Genomic DNA, 27,973 nt, shown 5'->3' on the forward strand with positions numbered 1-27,973 from the left:
TGACTCTAGTCCTGGTATAACTGTATGACTTCAAGGTTGAAACAAGCACATATTAATACACGAAAACACAGGTGTGTACTCTCCGGTCTGTAGAAAAGTTATTGGACTGTATGAGATGGAGGGACAGGGCAGCACAGCAAGCAAATCTTTGGTGCCTAATTAGACCCAGAGTTCCTGTTCATCAGGTTAGCATCTTGCATTCACCAGGCTGAGACTTCAGTTTTTTTTAAACCTCCCTCTCCCTCCCTCTCCTCCCCACCCCCACCCTCACCCCCAGCCCCGCCCAACTAGGAATTCTTCGAAGGGAGGAGGGGGATAGGTGAAATCGGCCTGTATTTCTCCTGCTCATTAAAATTTTTAAAGGGTTAAGGACAGCAAACACCTGTCTGGGCAGACCCCGGGGAAGGGGTGGGAAGGCCAGATCGCTGCGCACTGGAGGCCCAGAGAGGGCTGTGGGGCCGGTAGGTGCCAGGAGGCCGAGTGGCCTCCGGTCAGAGCTCAGCGCGCAGGATTATGAAATGTGGCCCCTGGCAGCGGGAAGGGGGCACGTGGTGCTTTCCCGGAGGTTGGGATCCAGGGAGAGCGGGGCGCGGCCCGAGGGCAGGGGGCGGCGGGTGGGAGCGGGGAGCGCCGCCAGGCTCGGGGAGAGCGGACGCCGCCGGGGACCCGCCGCCTGGCCCAGCCCGGCCTCGCCGAGGGGTGCGGCGGCCAGCGGAGGAGGAGGGAAGGGCGGGCGCGGGGGCCGGGAGGCGTCGCCCCGCCGCGCAGGAATCCGGCGCTTTCGGGGCCGAGGGAGCCGGAGGGGGAGGCAGCGCAGGGCGCCCCGCGATCACCGCGCCCATGGACCGTGCAGCCCCGGCCGGGGGCGCCCCTGGCCGCGCCGCTCGACGCTCGCAGTTACCGGCGGCGTCGCGGCGGCAAGTGCGGGGCTAGCGGGCGGGGGCGCAGGGCTGGGCGGCCGGGGAGCCCGGGCCCCCGGGGCGCGGGGCCGCCCCCTGCAGGGGGCTGGCGCGGGGCGGCAGCGCCCGGCGGCGCCCAGGCCTCGGGGCTCGGGGCCGGGCCTGGGGGACGCGAGCCCAGGCCTGGGGCTGATGGTGATTGGGTAAGTCCTGATCTGGGAAGGGAGGGGGGATGAGCTTGCCTTCGTGTCACATTTTTTGTGTGCCATGCGCGTGATTTTTTTCCTGCTTGCAAAGCCAGAATCCATCTGGTCCATTTCCCTGAATCCATTCATGAAATCCATGCTGACATCATCAGGCCGTCTCGAGCAAAGATGCTCACTTGCTCTGACAGGCATTCGTGGTGTCTGAGAAGACTTCTCATTAGTTCCAACAGCCGGGAGCCTCGGTTGCTTCTGGAATGAGTCAGGGCATACCATCCTGCATTCCAACCCATTCAAAATGCAACACTCATTTCAGACAGTCTTTTTAAGCAGAAATATAAATTTTGAAAGCTGCGATCACTGTTTAATAATTGAATTTCTATAGGGCAAAGTGGCAGAGGTTTGCGGGCTATCAAGAGGCAACTTTTTTTGGGGGGGTTTTAGAAGTATATTTTTAGACATGGTTTTTTTTTTTTTTTTTTACTTTTTAAAATTTTATTTATTTATTTATTATTTTTTGGGGGGTACACCAAGTTCAATCAGCTGTTTTTATACACATATCCCCGTATTCCCTCCCTTCCTTGACTCCCCCCCCCGGAGTCCCCCCCACCCTCCCCGCCCCAGTCCTCCAAGGCATCTTCCATCCTCGAGTTGGACTCCCTTTGTTATACAGCAACTTCCCACTGGCTATCTATTTTACAGTTGGTAGTATATATATATATATGTCTATGCTACTCTCTCGCTTCGTCTCAGCTTCCCCTTCACCCCCCCGCCCCCCCCAAACCTCGAGTTCTCCAGTCCATTCTCTGCATCTGCATCCTTATTCTTGTCTTGTCACTGAATTCATCAATACCATTTTTAGACTCCATATATATGAGTTAGCATACTATATTTGTCTTTCTCTTTCCAAAGCACGCTCTTTGTTTGAGGTGCTAATTTAATCTTTGCCTAGTGATTCTTTCAGTAAACAGAGAGCATCTCTAGGTGACAGTATTTTAGGTGCTACTGATAAAAAATATTAATAAAGTGTCAGGATCATACCAATAAAAAAATTAAAGTACCAAAAGAGATGTATATAATAGGAAATGACAGGGCTTCCTAGGTGGTGCAGCAGTTAAGGGACACGGGTTAGATCCCTGCCCCAGGAAGATCCCACATGCCGCGGAGCAACTAAGCCCGTGCGCCACCACTATTGAGCCTGTGCTTTAGAGCCTGTGAGCCACAACTACTGAGTCTGTGTGCTGCAGCTATTGAAGTCCACGCGCCTAGAGCCCGCGCTCTGCGGCTAGAGAAGCCACGGCAATGAGGCGCCCGAGCACCTCAGAGTAGCCCCCGTTCTCCGCAAGTAGAGAAAGCCCGTGTGCAGCAACGAAGACCCAACGCAGCCAATACATAAAGTAAATTTATTTTAAAAAAAAAGGAAATGACAGAAAAAATCAATGACGTGTCAGGATTATCCCAATAAAAAACTAGGGTCCCAAGAGAGATGTATGTGATAGGAAATGTGGAAAGAGGTGAAAATAAAACAAGAACATGATGTTTTCATCACGTGGCACATGCCAACAATAATAGCAGTGGGGGACTTGAGGGAGGGTGGGGGGGAGTCGAGGGAGGGAGGGGATACGGGGATACGTATGTAAAAACAGATGATTGAACTTGGTGTACCCCCCAAAAAATAATAAATAAATAAATAAAATTAAAAAAAAATAATAGCAGTGGAAGCAACCTGATTTATCTGGCCTGATTATGTAGACACTTTACATACTTTATCTAATTTGTCTCACAGTAACTGGAAAAGTAACTTGCTCAAGCACACAGCCTGTCAGTGGCAAAGCAAGATTCTAATCCATGTTTTTATTCTATACATATTACAAAAGAATATTTTATCTGTCACCACCCTGAGGTTTAAAATTCTTTCTCAATAACAAGCAAATTAACTCATATACCAGTATACATTTTGTAACATTCAAAGCAGATCTATTTGATGTAATTTTTTGTTGATTGCCTCTTTTATGTCGTATTTTTATGTTTATCTGGAATTATAGAGTCATGTGGAAATGACTGCATAGGGCTAGAGGTAAAGCAGCTTGTCCTGTATTCTTTTCTTTGCCACCCTTTATTATTCTCAGGATTGCTTGGTTGTACTTATGACTTTTGAGCGGTAAAGAGAGGAAAAAAATCCTATAGTTCTGTTATTCTCTCTTGTAAAGACATGTGTGTGATCGCTTACCTCTTTATAGTAATTAATTTGCTTTAAAAATTTTCTTTGTTGTAGAGTACTGTAGGTATATAATTAAGAGCACACCTGATTCTCATATTCATATTTTTTAGAACTCCATTTACATTCAGAAATATTGATACAAATGTTGAAAATTAGGTACCATTGAAATTCAAAGTAAAAGCAAACTTTTTAAATAATTGCTAGAGTGGTGTCCCTGTTAGAAATATTGAAAGTTGATCTTTTTTTCCCAAATGACTACCATATCTTAAGTTAATGTGAAATATATGGGAAAATATGATTTCTATAAAATAACTGAAGTTGTTTACTGTTAAACATTAAGAAGGTATTTTGACTAGAGGGAAGTAAATGTTCTAAGAGGTTCATTGAAAGGGCATTTTAATGATTAACACTAACTGGGCTACACTAGCCAGGTTTAATACCTTATTTAAAATTGAAAGATTTCTTCTGTTTTAGTTTTCCATTACTTTTAATATTTTAAAACCTCTGCAAATCAGGCTACACACCAAGCAACAATGCCAAGCTAAAATGAGTTATCATTTGTGTGTTTCAGTCGTTTCTTTTTTTTATGTGTTTAGTGATTCAAATGAATTTGATGTATTTTAGAATTAATATGGAATTATTGATCTTTTTCGCGGGAGGCTGGTTGGCTTTTGCAAGCCCAGGGGCGCCTGGTCAAGGGATACGTGGAATCTGAAATCCAGCTCATGTTTCCATTGCCAAGTTTTGGAGTGAAGCTGTATCCACCTAGGTTTGGGTCAACTTCTACCAGTCTGGCTAAGTCACAAGAAGTTGTTTTTTCCCAGTTTACATAACAGTTTATGTAGGTTAATGACAACTTTGATTCTAAGAAAAATAAAAATAGTAGGGAACTAGGCTCAGTGTCTTGAGGTGTGTGTTGGGTGTGTGTTTGCTCACACGTGTTTGGGGGACATGGCAGGAGGACAAGGGCAACTTTCTACAAAAGGAAATTTTAAATGTCATAATAAGCTTATTACTTTACAGATACTTTTCATATTTTGTTTTATTTTTTTCAGAAGAGGACTGTCAGAAGGATCTGGAAAGCAGAGTCTTGCTGTGAAAAGCAAAGATCCTTTACCTACACATTTTACAAGAAATGTACAGAAAGCCATTGATAAATATACCCGGTAAGAATTAGCCTGTTAAATGTTTCTGATTGCAAAATCAACACATGCCCATCATGAATATGGGAAACAAAGTCACTGATGGGCCATGAACTTCTACAAGTAAAAGAAGCAGTTTTATTTTTAGCCAAGTGAAATGTTGCACTGCATACATCTTTTAAAATCAGTGTACTGTGAAAATTAACCAATATATTTAGATAAAGAATGAAGAAGTCGACTCAGAGGTCAAGCCACTTCCCAGTATGACCTCTTCCCAGTAAATGTTATTTATGTTACATTTCTTCCTACAGTGAATCTGTGTCATCATTTTCATCCAGCGGGAGCCCCGTGCCCACAGAAGCCCCCAACTCCTGGTCTGGGTCTGGGACACAGAGTTCAACTACCGGCTTATCTACTGAGAGGAGTTCCATTTACTCTTGGAGAGATGATGTATGTCTCACAAACTTTTGGATAGTCCCATGGTTACAAATTATAATTATGACTTGCTTTCTTATTTTAAAAAAAATCGTTTTTTACCAATTTTAAAAGCATTACCTAGTTCACACATACGTAAGTATAAAATCACTTACATGTCACACATAAAAACTGAAAAATACAGAAACTCTAAGGAAAAATAAAAATTGCCCATAATCTCACAACCCAGAGTCTTAGCTGTTGATAGTTTTGGTTTTTCAACCCCAAACCCTCCCCCTCAGGTTGTTATATATGATTTCTTGTATAATATCTATGGCTGGAAATTCAGGAGAGGCTTCCGACAATTAGGAACTTGAATAAAAGAAAAATTGGGGAAAAATAAAAGATGTAAAAAAAAAAAAAAAAAAAACCACGATTAGGGGATTTCCCCTGAATATTCTAAGTTAGATATTTGACTTCTAACCCTAGTGTTAGATAACTGTAACCCTACAGTGCGATTCAGCTGGGTGGGATTTAAGTCTGCAGCCCAGGCTTACGCTAAGATCTCTCCGACTGCGCAGTGTCAGACCTCTTTATCCTTTCAAGAGTCCCTGAGAATTCCGAGACACGGGCTTTTGTGACGCCCCTGAGGCTGTGGAAGAATCTCCACGATAGCTGCTTGGATGTTATAACTCCTGCTCTTTTCTTGTTTGTGTTCTGGTTTTCTTTACTTTCTTTAAAAGCATCTCTCCGGCCCGCACTGCGCTCGTGGGTCCGCTCCCGGGAGATGGTTTTATAGCAGTGATTCTCCAAGGGGCCGGAGGGAGAGGGGCGTGCGGGGGGCGGGGCAGGCTGAAGGGAGTCAGCTCTGAGTCGCTCTGGCCCTTTCAAACAAGATGTGACTCTGTCACTTGGGATAAACAGCCCCACCCTCACGCCCATAGCCTGCCACCCCCGCGCACACTGCCGTCAAAAGTGTGCCAATGGGAAGAAGGCTGAGGACCATTGCTTTATGAAGCAATTCTGTCCAAATTCTGGGATTCCTTTAGTACAGATTTTCATGTAATTATCCATAAAGAGTCTTATAACTTCCATTTATAGAATTTAAATTACTCCAGCCCCTAATCATTAAATTTTGCTTTGAATTTAAAAACGTTTATTTACTTTTCAATAGGTAATATTTGCAAAAGCAACAAAATAAGAAAGGTAGATGAAAATAAGCCCTCTTCCACACCCCAGCCATCCAGTCCCCTCCTAGGAGGCAAATATTCTGAGTTTTCTCCTTGTTTGCATTTTAAAAGGGGTAATTCAACTCCCCTGCAGTCTGGGAATCTTGCTGGTTTTCAGTTGGGGGGAAGAAGTAACATGGAGAATATCAAATAGCAGTCTGTGAAAAGCAACCTGAATTGACCATTTTGGATCAGGTATGTCAAGCTGAATATGTACTTGATTGCTCTGAGTTGTGGGTTAGATTTCAGGTTCACACACCCCCTGGGAGAAAACTGACCAGGGGTCAATGCCAGGGAACCCCCCTGTACAGTGTTGGTTCTTCTAATTATGGGTATGTTAACATTTTCCTCACTGGCTTTGGGGGCAATAAGTCTATTGCTTCTCAGTCATGGCTAATATACAGAAAGGCTGAAGAGTTTTCTCACTCACACAGCCCAAGAACCTCTTAAGTCCGGGCACGAAAAATTAATACTCTGGCCTCACCCTAATAACCACATCTCTTAGGATACTTAAGGTGGTTTTTTTTGTTGTTTGTTTCCTTGATCAAATGAAAGTGAATGGCCATTTCTATGAAGTAATTTTCCTTTTTATCAGAAAAAAAATAGTTTGTAATTTGCAGATGTACTTAGGTGTCTCACGCCCAACTATGTGAGGGACACATGTCTGTGTACACATATGTGTGTACGTGTGTTTAGATATATAGGTGTGTGCACATCTATTGCTATCAGTGTCTGTGTCAATATGTATGTTCATACCTGTAACTCTGTCTATGTAAAATCTTGAATAAATCTCATAACTCTAGTTATGAGAATTTCTAGTAGTAGAAATCATCTCTATTTAATAGTTAAGGAAACTGAGTCTCAAAGTGGGATATAATTTTTCAGAAGAGTAAAAATTGGAACCCTGGTATGCCTGGTTTCGATCGCACCATACTCCCTCCTATATAAATTTGTAAGTATCATTGTTCTGACGCCCTTATTTACAACTTTCAATCTTGTAACTAAATGTGCATTTCTATTTTAGGAGTTTGACAAAGCCAATGCACAGAAAGTACAGCAGTTATTCTGGGAGGTCGAGGAAATGTTATTTGAAGGGAAAGTAAGCTCTCAGACCCAGAATCTACAGGCAGAATGCAGTGAGTGGGCAAGCAGGTCCCTCCATCTGAGGTAAGGAGCTTGTTCATAGTAATCTCCACAGTGGGTTTGGGAACTGCTCACTCCTGACCCGTTTAGTAAATTGGTGTATTTTGAGTGAACGTGCTTGTCAAAATATATATCCAGAACACATGTCCTTTACTGAGAAATCGCATCCTTTGAAATGGTGTCTGAGGCAATCTGGAGACATTCTAATACTCAAGTGCATTTTAATTTGTGAGAAGCAAACGTAGCTCATTCCCAGAAAGGCATTGCATGTATCACAGAGCAAGAATGAAAGAAGGACAAAAGTTATCCTTCACCCTCACACTCTCTAGTCTGTGAGCAACACGTGTCTGTCCTCAGCCCCCAGAGCACTGCTCAGGGCGGGGTTGGAGGAGGAAGAGAGTAATTATTTGCTGAGTGATTGGACAGATGAATCTGACCATCTCACCAAGATTCCTTATGTAGGAACGATCATCTATTATTTTATATCAAAGATGAAGGATATAGATTGCGTATAAAGGGAAGATCCTCTCCCTTCAATTAGTCAGCCAAACCTACTAAAGGAAAAAGATCCATGTCATTTATCTCAAGTCCCTCTATATTATGTCTGGGGAGAGTAAATTAGAGCACTCGTGCCAATGTTGATGGACCTTCTGGTTACCTCAACTAGGTAACTTTTTAAAAATCTTGACTAAGTAGTTTTTTATTTTTCCTCTCCAGTCCTTCCTAAGCCCCTGCCTTCGTGTCCACTAGAGATTAATGATGAATGTGGACTTCTCTAGGTAACATGATGCACTTGCCTGAAATCCAGGAGCTCAGATCTGTTCCTCTCAGTGTTGTCTTACACGCTTAAGATAAAACCAAAGGAGGAAAGGGTAGAAAAAAAGAAAAGATGGCAAGGACTGTAAGCCAAGTATATATATTTACATATTTTTCTTCATTATGTGTATATCAGTCGACATTTATAGAGAGCTTCTGTGTGCCCAGCTTTAGCCTAGTTGTTTGAATCCGATTGCATTCTCTCCAAACCACTGGTTAGTCCTCCAAGGGAACTGTTATTCTACTTTGCATACAAAGTTGCACAGATGAAATCGGTAGATCAGGGAGCCTGAAAACTTTGCCTCAAGTTTCTTCATCAATGGCCAAGAAGAGTCTGTCCTCCTCCCTCAAAGCCTGTGCATTTCCTGTGGTCCCGTTGCACTGCTCACGTACTATCTTATTGCCTGTCTACCTTATCACTTCATACACGCTCCTTCAAAACATTATTTTACCCAACTTTTAAAATTGCAAAACATCTTTCCTTTCCAATCAAAAATATTAGTTTCCTTTTTTTTTTTTTTTTCCCACTTGCAGAGTATTAGGAAGACAGCTCATCCTGCCCACTGATGAAGGGGTCCGGCATTTCCAGGGCAGCGGGCCTGCTTCTGCCATCCACAAACCCATCTTTGACCACTGTGGACCCAGCAGCAACATCAGAGAGTATGTTGCTAGAAGTTACTTTTGAAAAGTATTTCAAATTGCATTTTACTTATACTTTTTCATGTCTATCTCAGCCATGATCCTTGGCTTCACCAATCTGGAAATTTAGATTTCAATGAAGGGCAGGTACAGAGCACTTTTTTTTTTTTTTACCCAAGATGATTATGATTCTGAATTGATGGTGGTGATGTGTGTGTGTATAATACAAATATTAAGAGAGTTAACTTTTAAACTGTTGTTTCAAAGACTCTGAGAGGCGGGCTAGATGCAAAATCAAAAACTGCCTCGTTGTGATGGATCCTAAGCCCCAGGGCAGTAACCGAAGAAATAAAGCTCTATTCTGTTGTCTTTTGCTCACTAGCAGATTTTGGTAAATCCCTCTTTGCCATTCACGCATATTCAGGACTGTGCTATGATATCCCTTCATTACAGCAAAGAGGATACAAGCTCGTAGAGTAATTTAGACTTTTAAGAAGCCCTTAAAACTTTTAATGATGCCTGTGTTAAAATATTGCTTCTAAGTAGATGATTTTTGCCGAATGTAATATTTAGTGATTTTTAAAATTTGGGATTCTGTGGCTTTATGGATAATTTAAAGACCCACCATGACCATGTAACATTGTGGTGTTGACGGTCTACAACCCCTCATGGAGAATCTGATTTTCCCCATAGGTTGTGCATCTCTGGCTCTCAGATAGTCCCAGCTGTACTCTCAGCCCCTGCCCTGCCAGGTCCTGATGGCACAGGGGTTGCGGACCTCACGGCATGTTCTTCCCTGGAAGAGGAGGTTTATGATGTGGATGGAAAGATTGAAGAGTATTTCGCTTTTGACAGAAAAGAAGAGTAAATAGAATTTTAGACATTGATTTAGCACAGTTATGTTTATTTATTGGGCATGTATTTTGATTAAATGCTCAGTTAGTGTTTTGTGCTTTTTTCACTTATCCAAAAGATTTTCCATTCTTTTGAGAGTAATGTGCTCCCCAAAGTTTTTAGATTCCTGGCAGGATGTGGCTATACTAGAGCAGTGTTGCCCTTTCTTAGTGACAGCGTGGCACAGACAGGAAACAAGAATTGTGTCCAGCACGTTGTCGAAAGTGGAAAGGCTACTAGTGGCCTTTGTCCCCCGGGGCTCCAGGTGCCCTATACCGGGCCACCCAGGAGGGCAAAGGGGAAGGTCCAGTCTCTGGACTAAATGCATATTTGGTTCCTAGACTAAAGCTATCGATATTGTATAATAAAAATTTGCCTCCTGATTGAAAATTGGTACGTTAAAAAATAACAAAGTGCTGTTTAAAAAGGTTAAGTTTATTTACATGTGTATGATGTACATATATGCATGGATGTTGGCTAGAGAGATAGGTAGCATTATTTTAACTTCAACCATTGATACTTCAGTAATGAGAATGGGTTTTATCCTTAGTGGTGAGGCCTGTCTTGAACAAAAACCAGCTCATCATCCCATGACGTGGCGTAGGCATGGACTTCCTCCCGTGTCCCCGCATGGCTGTATCAGAGACGCAGTGGCCGCAGAAGTGTTTGATCACATCTGGACAACTGTGGTGGAAATATTGGAAAAGCTGATTAGAAAAAACTGGGAAATTACACTCACAGGTACTTAATTTGTAGAATTTGACAAATTCTAATGAAAGGAAAAAATAACCCCTGTCCCTTTAGCTTTCTGCCCCACCAGCTTGGCCAAATCTAGGATGTGACTGGTGTGAGAAGGGAAGTGGGTTTTCTGCTTTTATTCACAAGTGAGTTCTCATCACTTCCAAAAGGACATTCTTATTTTTTGAGCTATAAAAATAATACAGAAGTATTCCTGAAAAAAAAAAAAAAAAAAACAGAGAAGTACACAAGAAAGAAGCTAGAAGTTGCTTTTTAAATTGTGGTTAAAAATATTACCTAACTAATCTCTAATAATGAGGTAATGATTTTTAATTATAAATAACATTACTTATAAAAATAAAATGTAAACAGAGCTAATTTATTAATCACTTCATTTACCTGTATGAAATGTTCTCTAAACTACTTGAAATTGAGCAGAAACAAATTACAGAAATGTCCGTGGTAGACAGTAATGACTAGCGTTAACCAATTTGTACAATAGGGTAATAATCATGTTAATTAAATATCACTTTTTCCAATTAGAGGGGTTAGTTGGGCTACTATAAAATACCAAGAATTTTGCTTGCCCCAGTGTATAATCCCGATCTTTCTAGCTACCACTGAAATAATAGGCATTTCATTAGATGTTCTTGGAAAAGTGTCACATCAGCCCATTGCTCTGTGGGGTATGTCCTCTCCATAGCAAGGTTCAGTGGCCACAGCAGACTCATGGTATCTCAAGAACAAATATTCTCTTTGAACAGTGGATTTTAAGTATGCATGTTAGATAATGTTTCTTAATATTGATTTTTCTTTGGCACAGAAGGAAAAAAACAGAAAGAAAAATTGAAAGTAGCTGAAAATAAATCTCCACCTGTAGTCATTTCCCGTATTAATGCTGATGTGTCCAGTGTTCCCCCATCCAGAAGTTCTGAAACTCGAAGTGTATCCTTGGCCTCTCATCTTAACCCACCTCAGGTAGGTGCTTTTCAGCTCTGTTTCTTTTTCCTTCAATCTTTATATCTCTGGCCTCAGTTTGTCAAGAGTGCCATTCTATTAAATTCTGTTATCAAGATATTAGATATTGGGTCTGCTGGCCAAGAAGACTAAAATTTAAAAGTGATGATTTTGTGGAGTTTAATAGAATCGCCAGATTCTTTGATAGAGTAGGGACACTCAGATTTGAGACTTTCCACCTGCTTTGAGCTAGAAAGTGGTTTCCATATTTTTGAAGAGAAAAAATGTTTTCCCCCAATATTACTAGCCAATTTGAAGGCTACAGATGTTCTCCTGTCCTCCCACCAAAGTGTTAAACGACTTGATCAATGAGTATACATCGGGTTCATTCAGCATTTATTGAGTTTGTATTAAGTGAATTGTGTTAGATGTTTTAAGGAGATGGAGAGATGAACACAGCCTATTCCGTGTCCTAGTAAAGTGAAGAGTGTGATACAGGTCAGATGCAATGTCTTCCGTGAGTGATGGGCAGAAAAAAAAAAAGGGAGCTGTTGTAAGAGAATAAGGGGGAGAATGATTTACTCTGCCTGGTGTGTGAGCCTTCACCTTTTAGGTTGGAGGTGAAATTTGAGCCAAACATGAAGAAATGAGTAGATTTCCTGGGTAGGAAGTCTGAGTGGGTCAATTCAGACCCACACGGAGGAGTGAGGGAGGGGATACAGTGACTGGCCTGAGGGTTAGAGGATGGGACACTGGGACCAGCAGAGGCACTGTGGCAAGACCAGGGCGTTTGGAATTAAGAGGCCTATAAGGGGAATTATCTTGGACATGTTGTTTCACTTTTCTAAACTTCAGTTTCTTTATCTATAGACGAGGGTAATAATATGCTGTGCAAGGGATTATTGTGAGGATAAAATCATATAAACATGTGAGAGCTCCTAGCACAGGCATGTACTGGGAACTCAATACATTCTTCTTGAATTGTGTCTCTATTCAAAGACCTAGTGGAAGGTGAGGCTGGAGAAGTGAGCTTGTTCATGGGAGACCGTCAGGAGCACTGAGGAGTTTGCACTTTACGTTCGCTCAGCCCATCTGGGGTAGGGAAGCAGAAAAAAAATAAGACAGGATTCCTGGTCCTTACAAGTTAGTGGGAGGGAGTCAAGCCATGCCAAACAACACCGCTCACATGCGCTCACACACACACACATAGAGGCAACCTAGTAGATATGTTTTGAGTGGGTGAGAGTCTTTGGATATAGACTACAACTTTGGAGGCCAGTGTCACAAGCTTTTGACACTGTGATCTTGAATCTTCCCGTTTCTCTCAAAGGTTGTTCCATTATCTACGGAATCTATGAGGCAGGAAGCCATGAGAATTAAAGGAGATAAGACATTTGGTACAGTGTGTGGCATAGAGCAGACCAAGTGTTAGCTTTGATTATTGTAATCAGTGCTAATTATATATCACATCTTATTTTATATTATATATTGTAATTAGATGTCCTTTAGCTCATAAATGCTATGGGGTTCAGTGGGGAAATAGCATACCCTTAAAGTAGAGTAATACATGAACTAAATCGTAAAGGACAGGCGAGATTTATTAAGCTGAAAAGAAAAGGGAGGATGACAAGGAATAGGCAAAAATATGCACCCAGCATAGGAGCAGTAGGGCACGAGGTCCACGGAGCGGTGGATTAAAACAGAAATATCTGACAGGATTGTGTCACCCTCTAGTGTAAGGGCTGTACAGTTAGTCTTTGTGCTGATCAAAAGAAACTTTGGGAATTGCTACCAGTTTCATGTACTTTTTGGTCTCTTTCAACTGCTCTGACAAGTTCAGCAGTATTGCTCACTTTTCATATTAAAATATGAAATATGAATCACATACAAATGAACAGTTGATGACAGTGTGGAAGAGAACCTTTAACTATCAGGCAGTATAAATACACTTGAGAAATATGGAGATTTTAAAATCTAAGGAGGTTTTTAACAGATTTTTTTGTTGTGTTTATAGCTTCTTATGTTTTCTTAAAATGCTTTTTACAGCTATTTTGTTGTTTGCATTTGGATAAATGTTAAAAGAAAGTGAATGGGCGGCAAAGTTTAAGGTAAAAATAAAATACTAGTAGAGTTTATGTTGAAATAGTCAAAGCATTTTAGTGGTAATCACAATAGGTCTTAATTTATTCCTCTAACATTTATTTTTATATATATTCAATATGAGGAAAATGTGATTTAGGGTTGCCACATTTTTCTTGAATTAGAATTCTAGTTTCAGAGGTCCTGTTTGCCTGAAACTAAATATTATTTTAAATCTTAGTTGATCATATTGCAGAATGAAATAGGAAATGAATAATTATTTAGCCCTTACTTCATGCTTTCTCCAAGGTTATCGAATTAAATTCTAGTAACTCTATGAAGTAGGAGTCATTATCCCCAGCATAAAGATTAGGAAGTTAAAAATCTCTCCAAGATGACCAAGCGGGAGGCATTGAGAACTGGGATTCAAACGCAAGCCTTTCAGACGCTGGTCTTGGGTTTTCCCAGGCTCTGGAGCTGCTCTGGGAAGCTCACTGGGGCACGCTGTGAAGGGGCGCGTCAGGGGAGAGGTCCCAGGCAAGCTGACCACTGGGAGCTGGGACACCTTATTTTTGCCTCCCCCGACCCTCTGTCTACCCCCTTCACCCTGGGGAAAGCTGACACTCAGCGAATGCACAGAGGGCTCCCTGCCCTGCAGCCTTTGGGAGCTCAGCGCATGGCGAAGAATGAAGCCTGGCTTGTTTCCTCCTGGCCCCTCTGCCGGGTCACAGTGGTTGGTGGCATTTCTCCATCAGCTACCCTGTGCAGATTCCAGAAACCTCTCCTTCTCTTCTTGCCGCTCTGAGCCTGGGTGTGGTAATGTGTCCCTACTGTGAACAAGCCTTGGGGAATTCAGTCAGTCCTTGCTCATTTCTCTTCACACATCTTTAGAAAATATAGCCCCTTTATTAAATGCACCTCAGATTAGCCAGTTTGAGGGTGCCCTTTTTTCCTGTGGTTTCCTCGCAGGCGTCAGTAATTGCATGGCCCTGGATGCTTTCTAATTTTTATTGTTTTTACTTTCCTCAGATTCATCGCTTCTCCAACAATTTTTATAATGACTTAAATGGTGTGATGACAATTCATGCAAAACCACTTCAGCAGAGACCTACCTGTTTTGCAGAGAGAACACAGTACGTACAAAATATAATGACCTGCCTCTTCCCTATGCTGAATACACTCAAGCACGAAAGACCACAGAGGACGAGATAATAAGAATTGCATTTAATCCCATGCTCCAGGTGTGTCTGAGCACATACAGCCAAAGTGTGAGAGTAAAAACATGCTGTTCTAATATCAACCACAAAACAATTTCTGTTGGGTTGGGGCAGATAGGAAAAGGGGACTGTAGCTGTGAATTCTTGCTCTTGTGGGCTATACAGTTTGATTACAAACAATGAGCATCTTAGATCTTTTTTCCTGATAATCCTTCATTGAAATTAAAATTGAACCAGAAATGCTAGTCTGTCCATTCATTCAATAAATAGAACTAAGTTCTACGTGCCAGGCCCTGTTGTAGACAAAGTAAAGGACAAATATATAAGTCCCCTGTTCTCGCAGAGCTTACATCTGAGTAATTAACTCAACTTCTGTCCCCCAGGAGTGAGCAGGAGGACAAATCACTGGGCAGAGGGGCCAGTGCTCTTTCCTTGGCCCAGCAGCATCTGGTACGGATCGCGGATGCTCGTGGACCACAGACTTCTGCAAAGAAAACCCTGGCACACAGGAGGCTGCCTTCTCTCACCTCAGAGTCACAGAGAATAAAAATCCCCAGTGTGTACAGTGATGAAGTTATTCGGGGAACAAAGCTGTAAGTCTTGTTTCTCTGGTGGAGAAGCCAAGGTCACGGAGGACAGAGATGCTTGTCAATCAGGGTTTATGGTTTACTCCAGACAGAGCATCCTCTGTCAGATTTTATGTGGACACTTTTCTGAGTAGTTCATTAATTTGGATATTTATCATGAATCTGTTCCAATAGTATACTTGGCTGGATACTAGAATATAAAGTCAGGCCACATACCCACAGCACAGGCAGCTAAGCAAAAGGAAATTCTTGATGGCGAGAGTATTGGATGGGTTTCAATGGCTGAGTCTGTACAACTAATGATTAGCGAATGCTTTTAAATAACACAGTTAATACTTTCATTGTGAGGTGTGCAAATCGATATACATAAAATGTTGTTAAAATAAAAGGGATATGTATCTATTAGTTTTTACTTATCTCTAAGGATGAGTTTCACTCTGTGTAGGGGGTTTCAGGAAAGCTTTTGACCTTAGGGATCAACATCAAATCATTGCCTTATTGGGAAGGAATTTGTCTCTTCCTTCATCACGAAGGAGCTTTCCAGTTTTCTCACTCGCTCAAGTGTGAGGCGATACTCACATTAACAACAGCCAGTGTTTGATGACTGCTTCCATGTTCCCAGCACCAGCTAAATGAATCACATTTATTATCTTATTTGTGACCTACCACAAACCTTTGAGTTGGTACCCACATTGTCCCAAATCTAAGATGAGGAAACAGAGGCTGAAAGAAGTTGAAGAGCTGGGGAGAGATCATCCCATGAGGGAGAGGCAGAACTGGACACCTTCACAGTGCTGCCTAGCTTTAGAGACTACCCCTTGGGCCACCGGGCCACCAGACTTCCTGCAGCAAGGGAGGGAGTTATTAAAGTGACTGCACCCAGGTCCCCCTGCACAGGTGGGAGGCGTAAGCAGCTGCCAATGCTTAACCAGTGACTGGACTCCTTCAAGATGCATTCCACAGCAAAACTTGCCGCTTTATGATAAGGCGATGTTTCTTTCACCAGTTGGAAATGCTCTTTCCAGCTTTACTCGAGTCTGCTCTGTTACTTCTTTCAAGATCCCACTCCCTCCTCCATGCTAGTGTGGCTGCCTGGGACCCCCTTCTTCACCCACTGCCGTGTCAATAGCACATGATCAGCTCTCTCCTCTTCCTCCCAGCCCGCCTGGGCTCCACTGTCAGGCTTTCCTCAAAAACCTTTTCTATTTCTTACTGAAATAAATTCAGACACCTCCAACGGTACATTCCCTTCCTGTCCTGCACCCTCCCTATCTGTGGATCCATGTCTTTCAACATTTTTTAAATTATTGCCATGCTAAGAAGGCCTTTTAGAGTATCTTTTCCTAATTCCTCCCACCTGTGAAATTTTAGTATACTGTAGATTTTTGTGCTGTGTTTAACATTTGTATTTTATACATTAAAAGAGTAAGATTTTTTTTTGTCCCACCAAGAACCAGCGTTTGCCCTTTGGGGGCAGCATCACATCTTTGGTTATGGTACCCGCCTCCCGTCACTTCTCATCACTCACCTTGACCGTGGTCAGCAGCATCTCCTCTCTGACCCACAGATGTACCAGCTCTGCATAGTCTTACTTCCGTGGTTTTGTTCATGCTCTGTCTTTCCTTTTGATTAAAATACCATATTTTTCCCCTAATTATCAAAGTATTGTAAGATTGCTGTGGACCATTCAGACAGTACCAAAAATAAAAGTAGAAATATAAGATCACCTGTATGCTCAACACATAGAGACACAAAAATGACAACTGTTGGTAAATTTACTACCAGTTTTATCTGTGATTACATTTCTTCTTTTCTTTCCATTATTGTTTTTCTAATACTAACATTGTACTGTTTTATAATGTAGCACTTTCTCATATACTTTTGCACTTAACATTATTCATATTTTCCATGTTATTAGATATTTTCGAAAGCATGATTTTAATGACTAAAATATAATTATGTGGGTATATGATAATTTATTGTGTTGCCTGATTACTGAAAATTTTCATTTCTTCTATATTTTCACTACTATAATGTACAGTGAAGATTATCTTATATAAATTTTAGTAAGGGTGTCTTTAAATTGTTTCCTTGTGGTGAGTCCTAGAAATAAAGCTACCAGGTCAAAGGTTATGGATATTTTTAAGGCTCTTGAAATATTTTTCCAAACTTCTTCAAAGAAATGGTTCTAGCAATTTATAGACCCACTGGCAATACATGAGACTCTTTCCTTGCAGCCTATAAACTTTAGGTAGTATGTGTATTTTAAAACTTGATGGGTCAAAAATTGTCATATTTTAATTTTCATAAATTTATGATTAATGAATAAATGAATTAGAATCTGTTTCTAGAATATCCATCCCTATTCTTATGCATGATTTAGACAATTTAATTTTTCGTTGTTAATATTTTGTAGGGAAAGTCTCATCATCATTACTCTTCTATTAGAATTACTCACTCATCCTGACAAACAATCTGATTGTCAAATTTTTTAAAAAAGTATCACATTGGACCTCATAGCATTAAATCTATGAAAAATGTAGGAATAATTGACATTTTCACAATATTTAGTTTTCCCATCACAGAACATATTTTGTCTCTCTGTTTTATGACCCTACATTAAGTTTTGCTGCTTTCCTCATCTAGGCCCCGCACAGTCAGAATTAATTTTATCCTTCATCGATTGCTCTATTCCCTATCTTTCTATACAGCTTGTATTCAGAACCAGACACCGTAGCCCTGTATAATATCAACTGCATTGCCTTGTAATCTAATTACTTGATGTGTTTTCAATAACTTGTAATCTCCTTAAGGGGAGGAACTAGACCTTCAATAACTTCTGTGTTCTGTGCAGGGCTAGCATAGCTGAGCACTCAGTAAATATAGGCTGACAGTCCTTGCTAAACACAGAGGTCACTGGGGCTGGGCTCAGCTCCCACACACATTCATCTTCCGGAAACTCAGCTCATCCTACTTGGCATTTCCTTTGGGAGGCAGGTTGTGATTAATAGCTCAGGTGAGGACCTTCGCAGTAAGGTCTGTCCATCTTTGCACCTCGGTGCTCAGGTCATGTTGTTGCATTTACAGGCAAATTGGCGCGGACCATACGGCCTCCCCACCGGTTCCAACCTCACGCAGCAGGTTGCCCCCAATAGGCTCAGAGACTGGGGAGCAGAATATGGCCATTCCCGGATCTCGCCCTGTTTCTGTAAGCAGATTTCATAATATTTAAGTGCACCATCTACATTGTTTGTTGGAAAACAAACAAACATCACTTGGACACTTCCACATGAACTTGGTAGCATAAAATGTCTCCATGATCTGTTTCCTGAAAGTAACTGGCTTGTGAGAATTTACGGGAGGTGGGAGGATTAATTCAATATTTTGTGAAATAAAAGCATGGCTTGAACTAAATCAAAAAGTCCAGGTGTCAAGGCAATAGCTGATGGTCGGGATGGTGTAGTGAAAAAAATAGCATGAAGTTGAGATCGGGAGACATGTAGATCTGTGTTTGAATCCTGTCACACAAACTCTTTGTATGATTTGGTACCAATTAATCTCCCAGAGCCTTAATTTTCTCATTTATAAGATTCCTACCTCAAAGAATTGTTGTAAGGATTAAATGAATTTATCGATGTTAAATAATGCCTGGCATAGATTAAGAGCACAGTAAAATACCCTGCCGTTTTTACTAGCTCTCATTTTTACAGCTAATCTTTGCCGTGTTCACTGCAATGTAGAGGCAGTGCCTTCTTCACCCAAGCTCAACTCAGCCAAGCAGCCACAGAAAGTCTGGGGAAGGTATGCTGCTGGTAGGAAGCATCAGCAGATTTCCCCAGATTGAGAATGACTGCTCACTTCACTCCAGTGCACGTAACCTGTGTCTATTTTATAAAACACAGAAGACCCCCAATTGTGGGAACATAACGCCTAGAGAGAGAAAAACCAATTGAGGCAGTGCTTTCTCTTGCATTCCTTTTGCCTCCTTGAGCACAGCAATGAAACTCATTCCCAGAAGGCAAGAGTTGCAAAGCTTTAATATTTAACCTTAGGATATTGTGACTTAGGAAGTCGGATGCTTCATAAATGCAGACTAAAATTTCTATCATAATTTAATATTAAGAATTTTACATGGTTAAGGTTTTTAATCCATATTTACTTATTAGGGCATTACCAATTCATCAGGTTAAAAATACAATTACATGTATTTTTACAAATACAATTAAAGTATATTTTGATATGTGTGTTTAGTAGACCTTATATGTAGCAACATCTAAATAAAAGTTTTGAAATAAGCGAGTGAATGAATGATAAACGAGCGATTGATTGACGCATATATAGATTTTCTTTTGTCTTTTTAAGGATTGCATTTATTTTAAACAAGAATATATTATCCTTCATTTAGTTCAGAGGAAGGCATCCACAAAACCATGTGTTGAGTGTGGCACTTGACAGTGTAGAACGATCACCTCTTCGAGAAAGATCTCTGACCACGGAACAGTTTTCAAGGCCCAGCACCACCCATACATTTCGGGTGGGTTCTCTGTTAACCATAACTTTGATTTCTAAAAATATTTGAAGCAATAAAACTCATCCCTCATGTTATTTTTCTTCTAACAGTCAGATACATCTCTGAAAGGTTCATTGACACTGATGGAGTTTGCTGGTCACACATGGACAGGTCACGGTTTTTTGACAGGTCAGTGTTCTCTATATACAAATAAAATATGATGTAATAGTGAAATTTCAAGTTTTGGAAAGAGAAATTAGAGATTATCTACCTTGATAGGACCATTTTGACCAAGTGTTTGTAGTCTATGGCTGTGTCTCGGGAATCTCTATAAAGAACAAAACTGCAAAGACAAACACTTCTCTGCTGTTGGTTAAGAAACAAAAAAGCAACCAAGCAAATTTGAAGATCTAAGTGATTTTGTTAAACCAATCAATTTTGTTTTTTGATTTTGTTAAACCAATCAATTTTGATTTTGTTAAACCAGATCAATCGGGTAGCATCTCATCTGGCAAACAGAGAGATACTCTGAGGAGCTGCAGGGCACGGAAGGCTTTTATAAAAGGAAGGCAGGACAGGGAAAGGAAGTCAGCGGCAAGGAAAAAGGAAAGTTCACGTCATTCAGCGATGATGGCTTCTCGTTGGCTGAGCTGCCGGGTTTTCCATTGGCTGGGCTTGTTGCTGGGCAAGAAGGAAGTCTGCCTTCCTCCTGCTGGGGCAGGAATGTAGCTGTACTTCCTGTTTGGGAGAGGAAGGTAGTCTCTTCCTGTTGGGATCAGTCAGTTACTGATGTCTTCTGGTGGGGTGATTGAAGGTGTCTTCCTGGTTAGGCAGGGCATGAGAGCGCCCTCTACAGGCCTTTTGACCCCAACTTTGGCTGAGGTTTCCTTTCATTAATTTGCACAATCTTAAAGGAGAAAATGCCCAAAGGTTCTTAATAACTTAGAGCCTCACCCTCATAAAAAAGAAAACGCTGCCTTATGAGTCCTATGCAAAAGCAATGTCTCTCTCTGCTATAGCACTTCCATGTTTTTCTTCTAAATGAAACTCTATTGTTAGATTCTCTAACTCTGTTGTTAGAAACTCTATTGTTAGATCTAATTATAAAAATGCTTCACAAAATTAATACAAATATTCTAGTTATTTTATGATGTAGAGTTTTACAGATCAATACTTATTCTCAGCTAGCATGCCATTTAAAGAGTAAAGTTTCTAGACTGAATTCAGGCCAGTTCAGGCCAATAATTTTCAAAACTGTTCCCAACATTTTTGTTCAAGGAAGCAACACAGCATTGTCATGAGGTGTGCCACTCTGGAGTCAAATGCCTGATTTCCATCCTGACTCTAGTACCTACTAGCTGAGCACTTTAGGAGAGCCTCAACTGCTCCGGGCCTCAGTTCTTTTATTACAGACTAGATGGAGAAAATAATTATTGGAAAAATGTGTGGAAAGGACCTAGCTAGATGCCAGGTATACACTGTTTGCCAAAAAGTTATGAATCATTTGCATTATAGATAATCTGAAATGTAGAGGATAATTTGCAAATAGCAAGGAAACACCTAATATATTATAATTTTAAAATAAATCTAGTATAATTCAAGCATTGGGACAACCCAGGTTTATTACTGTTTATGTCAGCCCTTCTATAGCATAGTGATGTCAAAATTTCTTTATTTCTTTGAGATTTTTCTCCTATGCCCATAGCTCTAAGCTGCTGTGTCTTTTTGTTGCTTTTTGCCTTGTACATTCCCAAGCAGTGTTTGCTGTCATTTTCAGTGACAGTAGTTCTTTCTCTAAAAGGCCGCTGTGGTATGTGAGAGACAGAAGAGTGGAGGTTGATAAGTACGTTCTGCGGATGGATGGCCAGTAGACCGTGTTGCTGAGGAGTTTTGATGAATTCAGTTCCGGAGATGTTGACTGCAGCGTGCTAAGTGGAGATACCAGATAGTTTGTTGAGCGCACAGGAGTAGGGGTTAGGAGAGGAAACTGGGCTGTGAATTTGCTTAAGATCTGCACTCTTAATTAATTTTTCACCAAATACTAAGCCACTGTATTCTCTTTTCAATGACTTTGTGGCAACTATCCTGATTGCTGGTGGGAGGCCTCGTTCATGTCTATAGAATTGACGGAGGATACATAAGAGAGATGGTCCTGTATGTCTAAAGATTTATTTTCTTCTCTGATGAGCAGGCATGTGGTCTCTTGCTCACCTTTGCTTCCAGGTCCAAAAGCAGCAGGGGCTATTAACTTATCAACATTTGTTCTGTCCCAGAAAAAGAAAAAAGAAAGGGGAAGCTGAGGGGCCAACAGTGGGAAGGACTTCTTAAGGCAGCTGACAGAGTCCTCTGGGGGAATTCACAGCCAGGACCGAAGCCCGGTGGAGGGGAAGCATTCCTCCTTCTCAGCACCCAAAATGGCAGTTTCTCCATATAGCTATTTCCTGATTTGTGTAAAGTGACATTAAAAATTTTTTTAAATTAAAAAAATATCATCTGCGTGGAACATAGAACACCATCCGTTGAGAGCTGGGATCTGTAACATTTTAGTGAGAATTTTGCTTGGTGTTTCAGGTTCACAATGTCCACCTAAATCTTTTCAGAGGACAACACTGACTTTAAGAAAGAGATTCCAAGTAGCCTCCTGATATGACTTCACCAGAGTCAACAACTACAACACTTGCTGAAGCATTCAAAGCCCCGGTACACCATTTATCACTTGAAAAATGGAGGAAGTATTATGTTATGTATCTGTCTGACAGTCAGATGTTAGACTACCTGGGAGAAACGCAAACAAATATACAATTTAATTTTGAACACTTTGCATCGTTAAGAGAATACAAGTCGAACTTACCAACCTTCTTCTTTATGGGAAGCATTCCAATAAAGGTTCTTTAGACTTTGCTCAGAAGAGTCTAATATGTGTTTATAATCCATCCTTTTATCAATTATACACAGACACACCACACATGCTTAGTGCGTGTGTTCACACACTACTTAATATATGAAAGTATATTATCTGGGAATATGCCATTTTATCTAGGAGTATGTAACTTTGTCTTGACATTCTTCGTCTCATTCTATTATTAATTTCATCAAATCCTAGTCACTATTAGGTATTACTCCCTCCTTTAGAAAACAGCCAAGTCATCTTTGGTACAATATGCCAGGTTGACTAATATTCAGATTGTTCTAGTCATTGTGCTGACTTTCTTATACCTTTTTTAAAAAGCACTTTAGTCATGAACCTCTTTGAGGAATGTCAGTGGCTAAGTGTCTTAAGCCAATTTTGTTTGACTAGTTTTCATGCTCAAATTCAGGCAGTCGATTTAAAATATAATAAAATAAAAGTATCCCAAATTGATTTTTGGAAGCTGCATATAAACGTAGTGACAATATATTGCATATGGTTTCGTCTTTATTGCTTACGACGGAAGTGCTCAGCCACTGAAGGGAAGGCTTTGCAGCAGCACCTTCCTGTCTCCCTTATTTCATTACAGTCTGATCTCTGCTCACAGGTCACCTCTGCAAAAAGCCTTCCCGGATCCTTCTGTCTAAACAGCAGCTCTCCCCGCCCTCTGTCCTCTAGCCCTGCTTTCTTTTCCTTCAGAGCATGTGTCCCAATCTGACATTAATACGGAAAATGGAACAGAGAAGCCAAAGGAGCACAGATCAGCTGGAGACAAGCCTCCAGGGTCCTGTATCTTTTGCTCCTTGATTTCCCCCACCTACCGTTGTTTTCCTTTACAGTGATTGAAATCCTTGGACTTGGTTTGATATTCTCAGATCTCAAATGGCCATAATTTCTTTTTTTCTATCAGATAATTATATTCTATGAATCTAACTTTCATTAATCCAAAATGAGACTTCATATATAAAATCATATAAATGTACGATAAATCATTTTCAGACATAATTCTGGTTGTAAGAAGAGAAGACTGTTGCCAACTAATAGATGTTTGGAAATTAAAAAGTATGTTGGGACTGGAATTCGTGTTGTCCTTTATCACAGAGTGGACAAAACAAAAATGAGCCCAGAGCCTTACCTCCGAAAGATGACTCCTCCTTTCCACCCTCTTCTCCGTTTTCCATGGTAGTGGAACTTGTTAGGGAGCAGACAGGAGGATGGTCACTGTATCTACAGCTCTTCTCATGGCCGCAGGTCCAGAACTCCAGGGAATATCCCTAATGCTTAGTTACCCTCACTAAGCAGACCAAAGCACTTTGAGAGTTTTCTAAACTATCCCTAAACATTAGCTATGGAAACTTTCAAGAAAAAATAGTTTGAATTTCACGGTTGTCAAATATGAGGAATTTCTAGACACGTGAGCAGCCTGGGGCCCCTGTTCCTAAGGGTGTCTAGTCAGGTGCGACCTGGTCCATAATTACTGCCAAATGTGCCCTTTCTATCCACCCTGCTTTTGCAGAACCATTCAGGCTATTTTATATCAGTTTCCAGGAACCATCCAACTCCTTCCCTAACCAGCTACACGTCCTAAACTCACATTGAGGTAAACTACCCAAGATTATTTTTTCACAGAGAACAACTGAATAGATTCCACGGTAGCTTTACTTTATCGGGCTTCAGAGTTTTGCAAGTAAGAATCTATTTTATGTATATTGACAAAAATACTTTAAAAAATAGAACCAAGGACAGTGACCTAGACTCATACCTTCTAAACATTTTCTATTGGAAAATAAGGTACTATTTTAGCAATAACATGAAGACTTGGCTGTGCCACTCACTTAAGAAACCTGCTCATGCATATATTTTAACACCTGTATTAAAGATAATACAGATAACAATTTATAGGTCAGTAAATAATGCTTAAATCAAGGATGGCGCTTTTAAAACTGGTGAGGTAAAAATTGGGGCAGTGTTTCCATAATAATATACTTTGATAAATGAGTCTCACCTTAGAATTTCTCTAACGAAGTTTGAAAAAGGCAAATCAAATTACTCCTGAGATGAATTTGTAAATTACGGTTAGTGACTACATTGTGAGTTTATCCAAAATCAAAGAAGAAATGAAGGAATTCAAAAATAATATAAAAACATGTAAAATACCATAGAAAACTACTAGATTTTGTAAATTTAATATTAAAGGAAGTGTCCATATTGCTGTTATTCTGAACTAGAATGGAATTTCTATATCAATTAAGAGGTACATTTTTATAATATAAATCATTTGCGTATTATGTTTTTATTGTCATTGTTTTCTTATGACTACAGATCATTGTTCAGGATATTTAATTCTTTAATTTTTAATAAAATAAAAAGTGTTGAAAGAGTTTTCCAAAATTCGTTACATTCATAAAATTTTCTTCAGATTCCTGATTTTCAGTATAATCTGTGTATCTCTCTATTCTGCAGTGTCTAATAGTTTATTCATTCATTCATTTTCAACTCCAGAGCAAACTTTTCCCTGTGAATTCAAAATGAATATCCATATGTGTTTGTGAGGGTTTTGCCTCATTTATGAGTACTCCAATTTAACCTTCATGTCAGAAAATGGCATTCCTGTGCAGCAGTCATCCTGCGTTTATTATTTCATCAAATATTTATCAAGCACCTTCCTTGTATAAGATTCTGTTCTAAGCATTGGGCTGAACAAGACAAAGTCTTTGCCCTCATAGAACTTGTATTCTAGTGGAGGACACAGAGTATAAACAAATCAATAGAAACATAATATAAGGTCAAGGTAACAGTAAGTGCTATGAAGAAATATAAAATCGGGCCATGTGACAGAGAGTGGAAAAAACTGCAATTTTAGATAGAATAGTCAGGGGAGGCTTTTTTTTTTTTGCAGAGGTAGTATTTGAGCAAAGACTCAAAGCAAATGAGAAAAGCAGCCATGTAGAAATGAAAAAAAGAATTCCAGACAGAGGGAAAAACACTCAGCCTAAAACAGAAGTATACCTGGAGGTTTGAAGAGCAGCAAAGAGGCCAGTGGGACACGGGATGGAATTAGCAAGGGGGTAAATAAGGGATGAGATCAGCAAAGTAATAGGAGCCAAGGGATTGAGATCCTTTCTGGCCTTGGAAGTGGTAAATTATCTGCCGTGGGGAGCCACTGGAGAGTTCTGAGGACAGGGTCATATGATCTGACATGAGATGATGTTTCAGATCAGATGACGGTGCAGCTGGGGAGAAGTCAGGGACTTTGGATGTGTTCTCAGATTTGAGCCAACAGGATCTGCCGTTGGATTGAATGAGGAGGGGAACAGGAAAAGAATCCAGATCGACTCCAAGGCTCTGGCTTAACACTTGGAACGACGGTGTTGGCATTTACCGGAATCTGAAAGAATTCAAGAGGCGCAGATTTGGAAGCATGTTGGGACATGTTTGTTTGAGATGCCTAAGTGGAGATATTGAGATGTTTGGATATCTGTCCCTGGGGTTTACAGAGGAGGTATAGACTGGGGTGTGTGTGTGTGTGTGTGTATACTTATATAAATATATATATATTTAAATACTATATATATATATACTGAAATGGATGAGATAACCTAGAGAGAGTGAGAATGGTGAAGCAGGGAGAGAAGAGCTGTCGGCCTGATCTTGGAGAGACAGCAGTGAACAGTCCAGAATAGAGATCTTAATCCCCTGCCCAGGAACGGAACCTAGGTAGCGTGGGTGAAAACCAGGAGTCCTGACAACTAGTCCACCAGGGGCTACAGGCTAGAAGCAACGTGGCCCCAGCTCTTTCCCCCTTCTGAAAGCAAGAATGTTTCAAGGAGGCCAAAACTGTAAAAACAGGTAAAGTTTATTATTAGAGACATGGCACAAGGTATGGGAGAGCACTCAGAGGAACTGCTTGTTTATTTAAGACAGAAGCAAGGCAGAGATAAGCTCCCAGAGAGACAGGGTATGGGCACCGTCTCTAACCAAGAAGAATGCAGTAAGTCAGAAACTAGGCAGAGATACACACCCAGAGAGGAATGCGGGCCTCCTGAAGGAGGAGCACAGGAAGTCAGAAACTAGGCAGAGATACACACCTGGAGAGGAGTGTGGGCGTCCTGAAGGAGGAGGGCAGTAAGGAGGTGATGTAAATCACTTATATAGGACAGTGCTTCCTGGTCTTTGTTTACATTTGGCCAATTATCTTGTTTCTTTTTTCACAGCTGAACTGTCCTAGGACCCTCCCCGAGATGCATACACAACTCTTTTCTAAGATGGATTCCACCGCAGAGGCCTGTGGGTACATGTTCATACACGGCATGGGGTGGCGCCCCCTCCCTTTTTGACCCCCAAGGAGCCGTCCTACGCATGTGCAGACAGGGAAGTTTTCCTTGATCCCAGGAGTGGGCACCTTATCTCTTTACTTTAGCAGAGCTCACCTTCTGCCACTACCTTTGTCCTTGGAGTGTCTGGGTGAGAACAAAGCTTCAGTTTTACTCCACTTGACAAACCCTGGCTGTCCAGCCCTGGGGCCCATCTATCTCCTACCTCAAGCCCCGGGGGCATTTTAACATCTGGAGGTGTGGGATGTGAAGAGAAACTAGCAAAACAGAGAGCACGAAGGACTGGTGATGAGGGAGAAGAAAATCAAGAGACTATGGAATCCTCAAAGGCAAACGGGGCTGTGGTTTCAGGAAGGGATAAGGACTCAGATAGGTTGAATGCTGTTGATAAGTCCATGTAGATAAGGTCCAAGAAATGACTTAAAGATTTAGCTATGTGGAAGATATTGGTGATCTTGCCAAGATCTGTGCTAGGGGAATGTACAAGGTGAAAGTCTCAAGAGGCTTCAGGAGAGAAAAAGAGAAGAGGAATTGAAAATAGGAATTTACACGCGTCATTTGATGTGTGTGAGTATACAGATAACACAGTTCTATACCCAGCGAGAATTTATTTTTTTAATCTAAGTTAGATATCTTTTTCATATTGGGGATCATTCCAAGTGAGATAAAATTTAAGGACATCAAAGTGTTACCATTTACAAAGCCATTCTGTAGTTTATAACATATTCTGGCCCATGACTTTAACTTTCAAAAGCACTTATTTCAAGCTGGGGAGAGTAGCAAACGAAGACCTTCCACGTGGGAAGGGATCTGTTGTTTACTATAGGATGAATCTTCAGGAGGGCAAGGAAGTTCATACCTTCCTACTCAGCTGGATTAGTTCCGTGAAGCTGACAATCAACGTGGTTACGAGGTAGACAGACTGTCTTCATCTCATCACAGCACTCTTTCCTACACAGAGCATCATTACATTTTAGGGCAGACGTTCTAAGATGCAACACTGTGTACTCTGTTGCCGGGAGAGAAGGATGGTGCCCTGCGTT

The 27,973-nt window shown here is 41.0% G+C and overlaps 1 protein-coding gene across 9 annotated transcripts; it reads left to right on the top strand.

Annotated features, from left to right (window-relative positions):
* The first annotated feature begins 637 nt into the window (after positions 1-637).
* Positions 638-26,876, top strand: FAM149A (family with sequence similarity 149 member A). 9 transcript variants are annotated; one of them, XM_057697504.1, is made up of 14 exons: positions 638-1,102; positions 4,379-4,489; positions 4,777-4,915; positions 7,133-7,275; positions 8,602-8,727; positions 9,400-9,570; positions 10,151-10,341; positions 11,162-11,316; positions 14,404-14,507; positions 14,975-15,184; positions 18,266-18,386; positions 19,584-19,712; positions 19,799-19,877; positions 21,962-22,227. In XM_057697504.1, exons 1-14 carry the CDS (start codon positions 1,092-1,094, stop codon positions 22,120-22,122), a joined length of 1,851 nt encoding a protein of 616 aa, XP_057553487.1. In that variant the 5' UTR covers positions 638-1,091; the 3' UTR covers positions 22,123-22,227. The 9 variants fall into 9 exon arrangements, with proteins under 9 accessions (XP_057553487.1, XP_057553494.1, XP_057553490.1 ...); XM_057697511.1 differs by lacking the exon at positions 21,962-22,227 and adding an exon at positions 22,260-23,675 and having other exon boundaries at positions 651-1,102; XM_057697507.1 differs by lacking the exon at positions 21,962-22,227 and adding an exon at positions 26,811-26,876 and having other exon boundaries at positions 971-1,102.
* Positions 26,877-27,973: the final 1,097 nt, after the last annotated feature.

This window comes from Hippopotamus amphibius, chromosome 10, assembly GCF_030028045.1.
Source record: "Hippopotamus amphibius kiboko isolate mHipAmp2 chromosome 10, mHipAmp2.hap2, whole genome shotgun sequence".
Taxonomy (NCBI): domain Eukaryota; kingdom Metazoa; phylum Chordata; class Mammalia; order Artiodactyla; family Hippopotamidae; genus Hippopotamus; species Hippopotamus amphibius.

Excerpts from the sequence above, each read along its gene's own strand:
- FAM149A (XM_057697504.1), top strand. Across the intron at positions 11,317-14,403 it reads CTCATCTTAACCCACCTCAG|ATTCATCGCTTCTCCAACAA; the intron begins GTAGGTGCTTTT and ends TACTTTCCTCAG. Across the intron at positions 14,508-14,974 it reads TGTTTTGCAGAGAGAACACA|GAGTGAGCAGGAGGACAAAT; the intron begins GTACGTACAAAA and ends TCTGTCCCCCAG.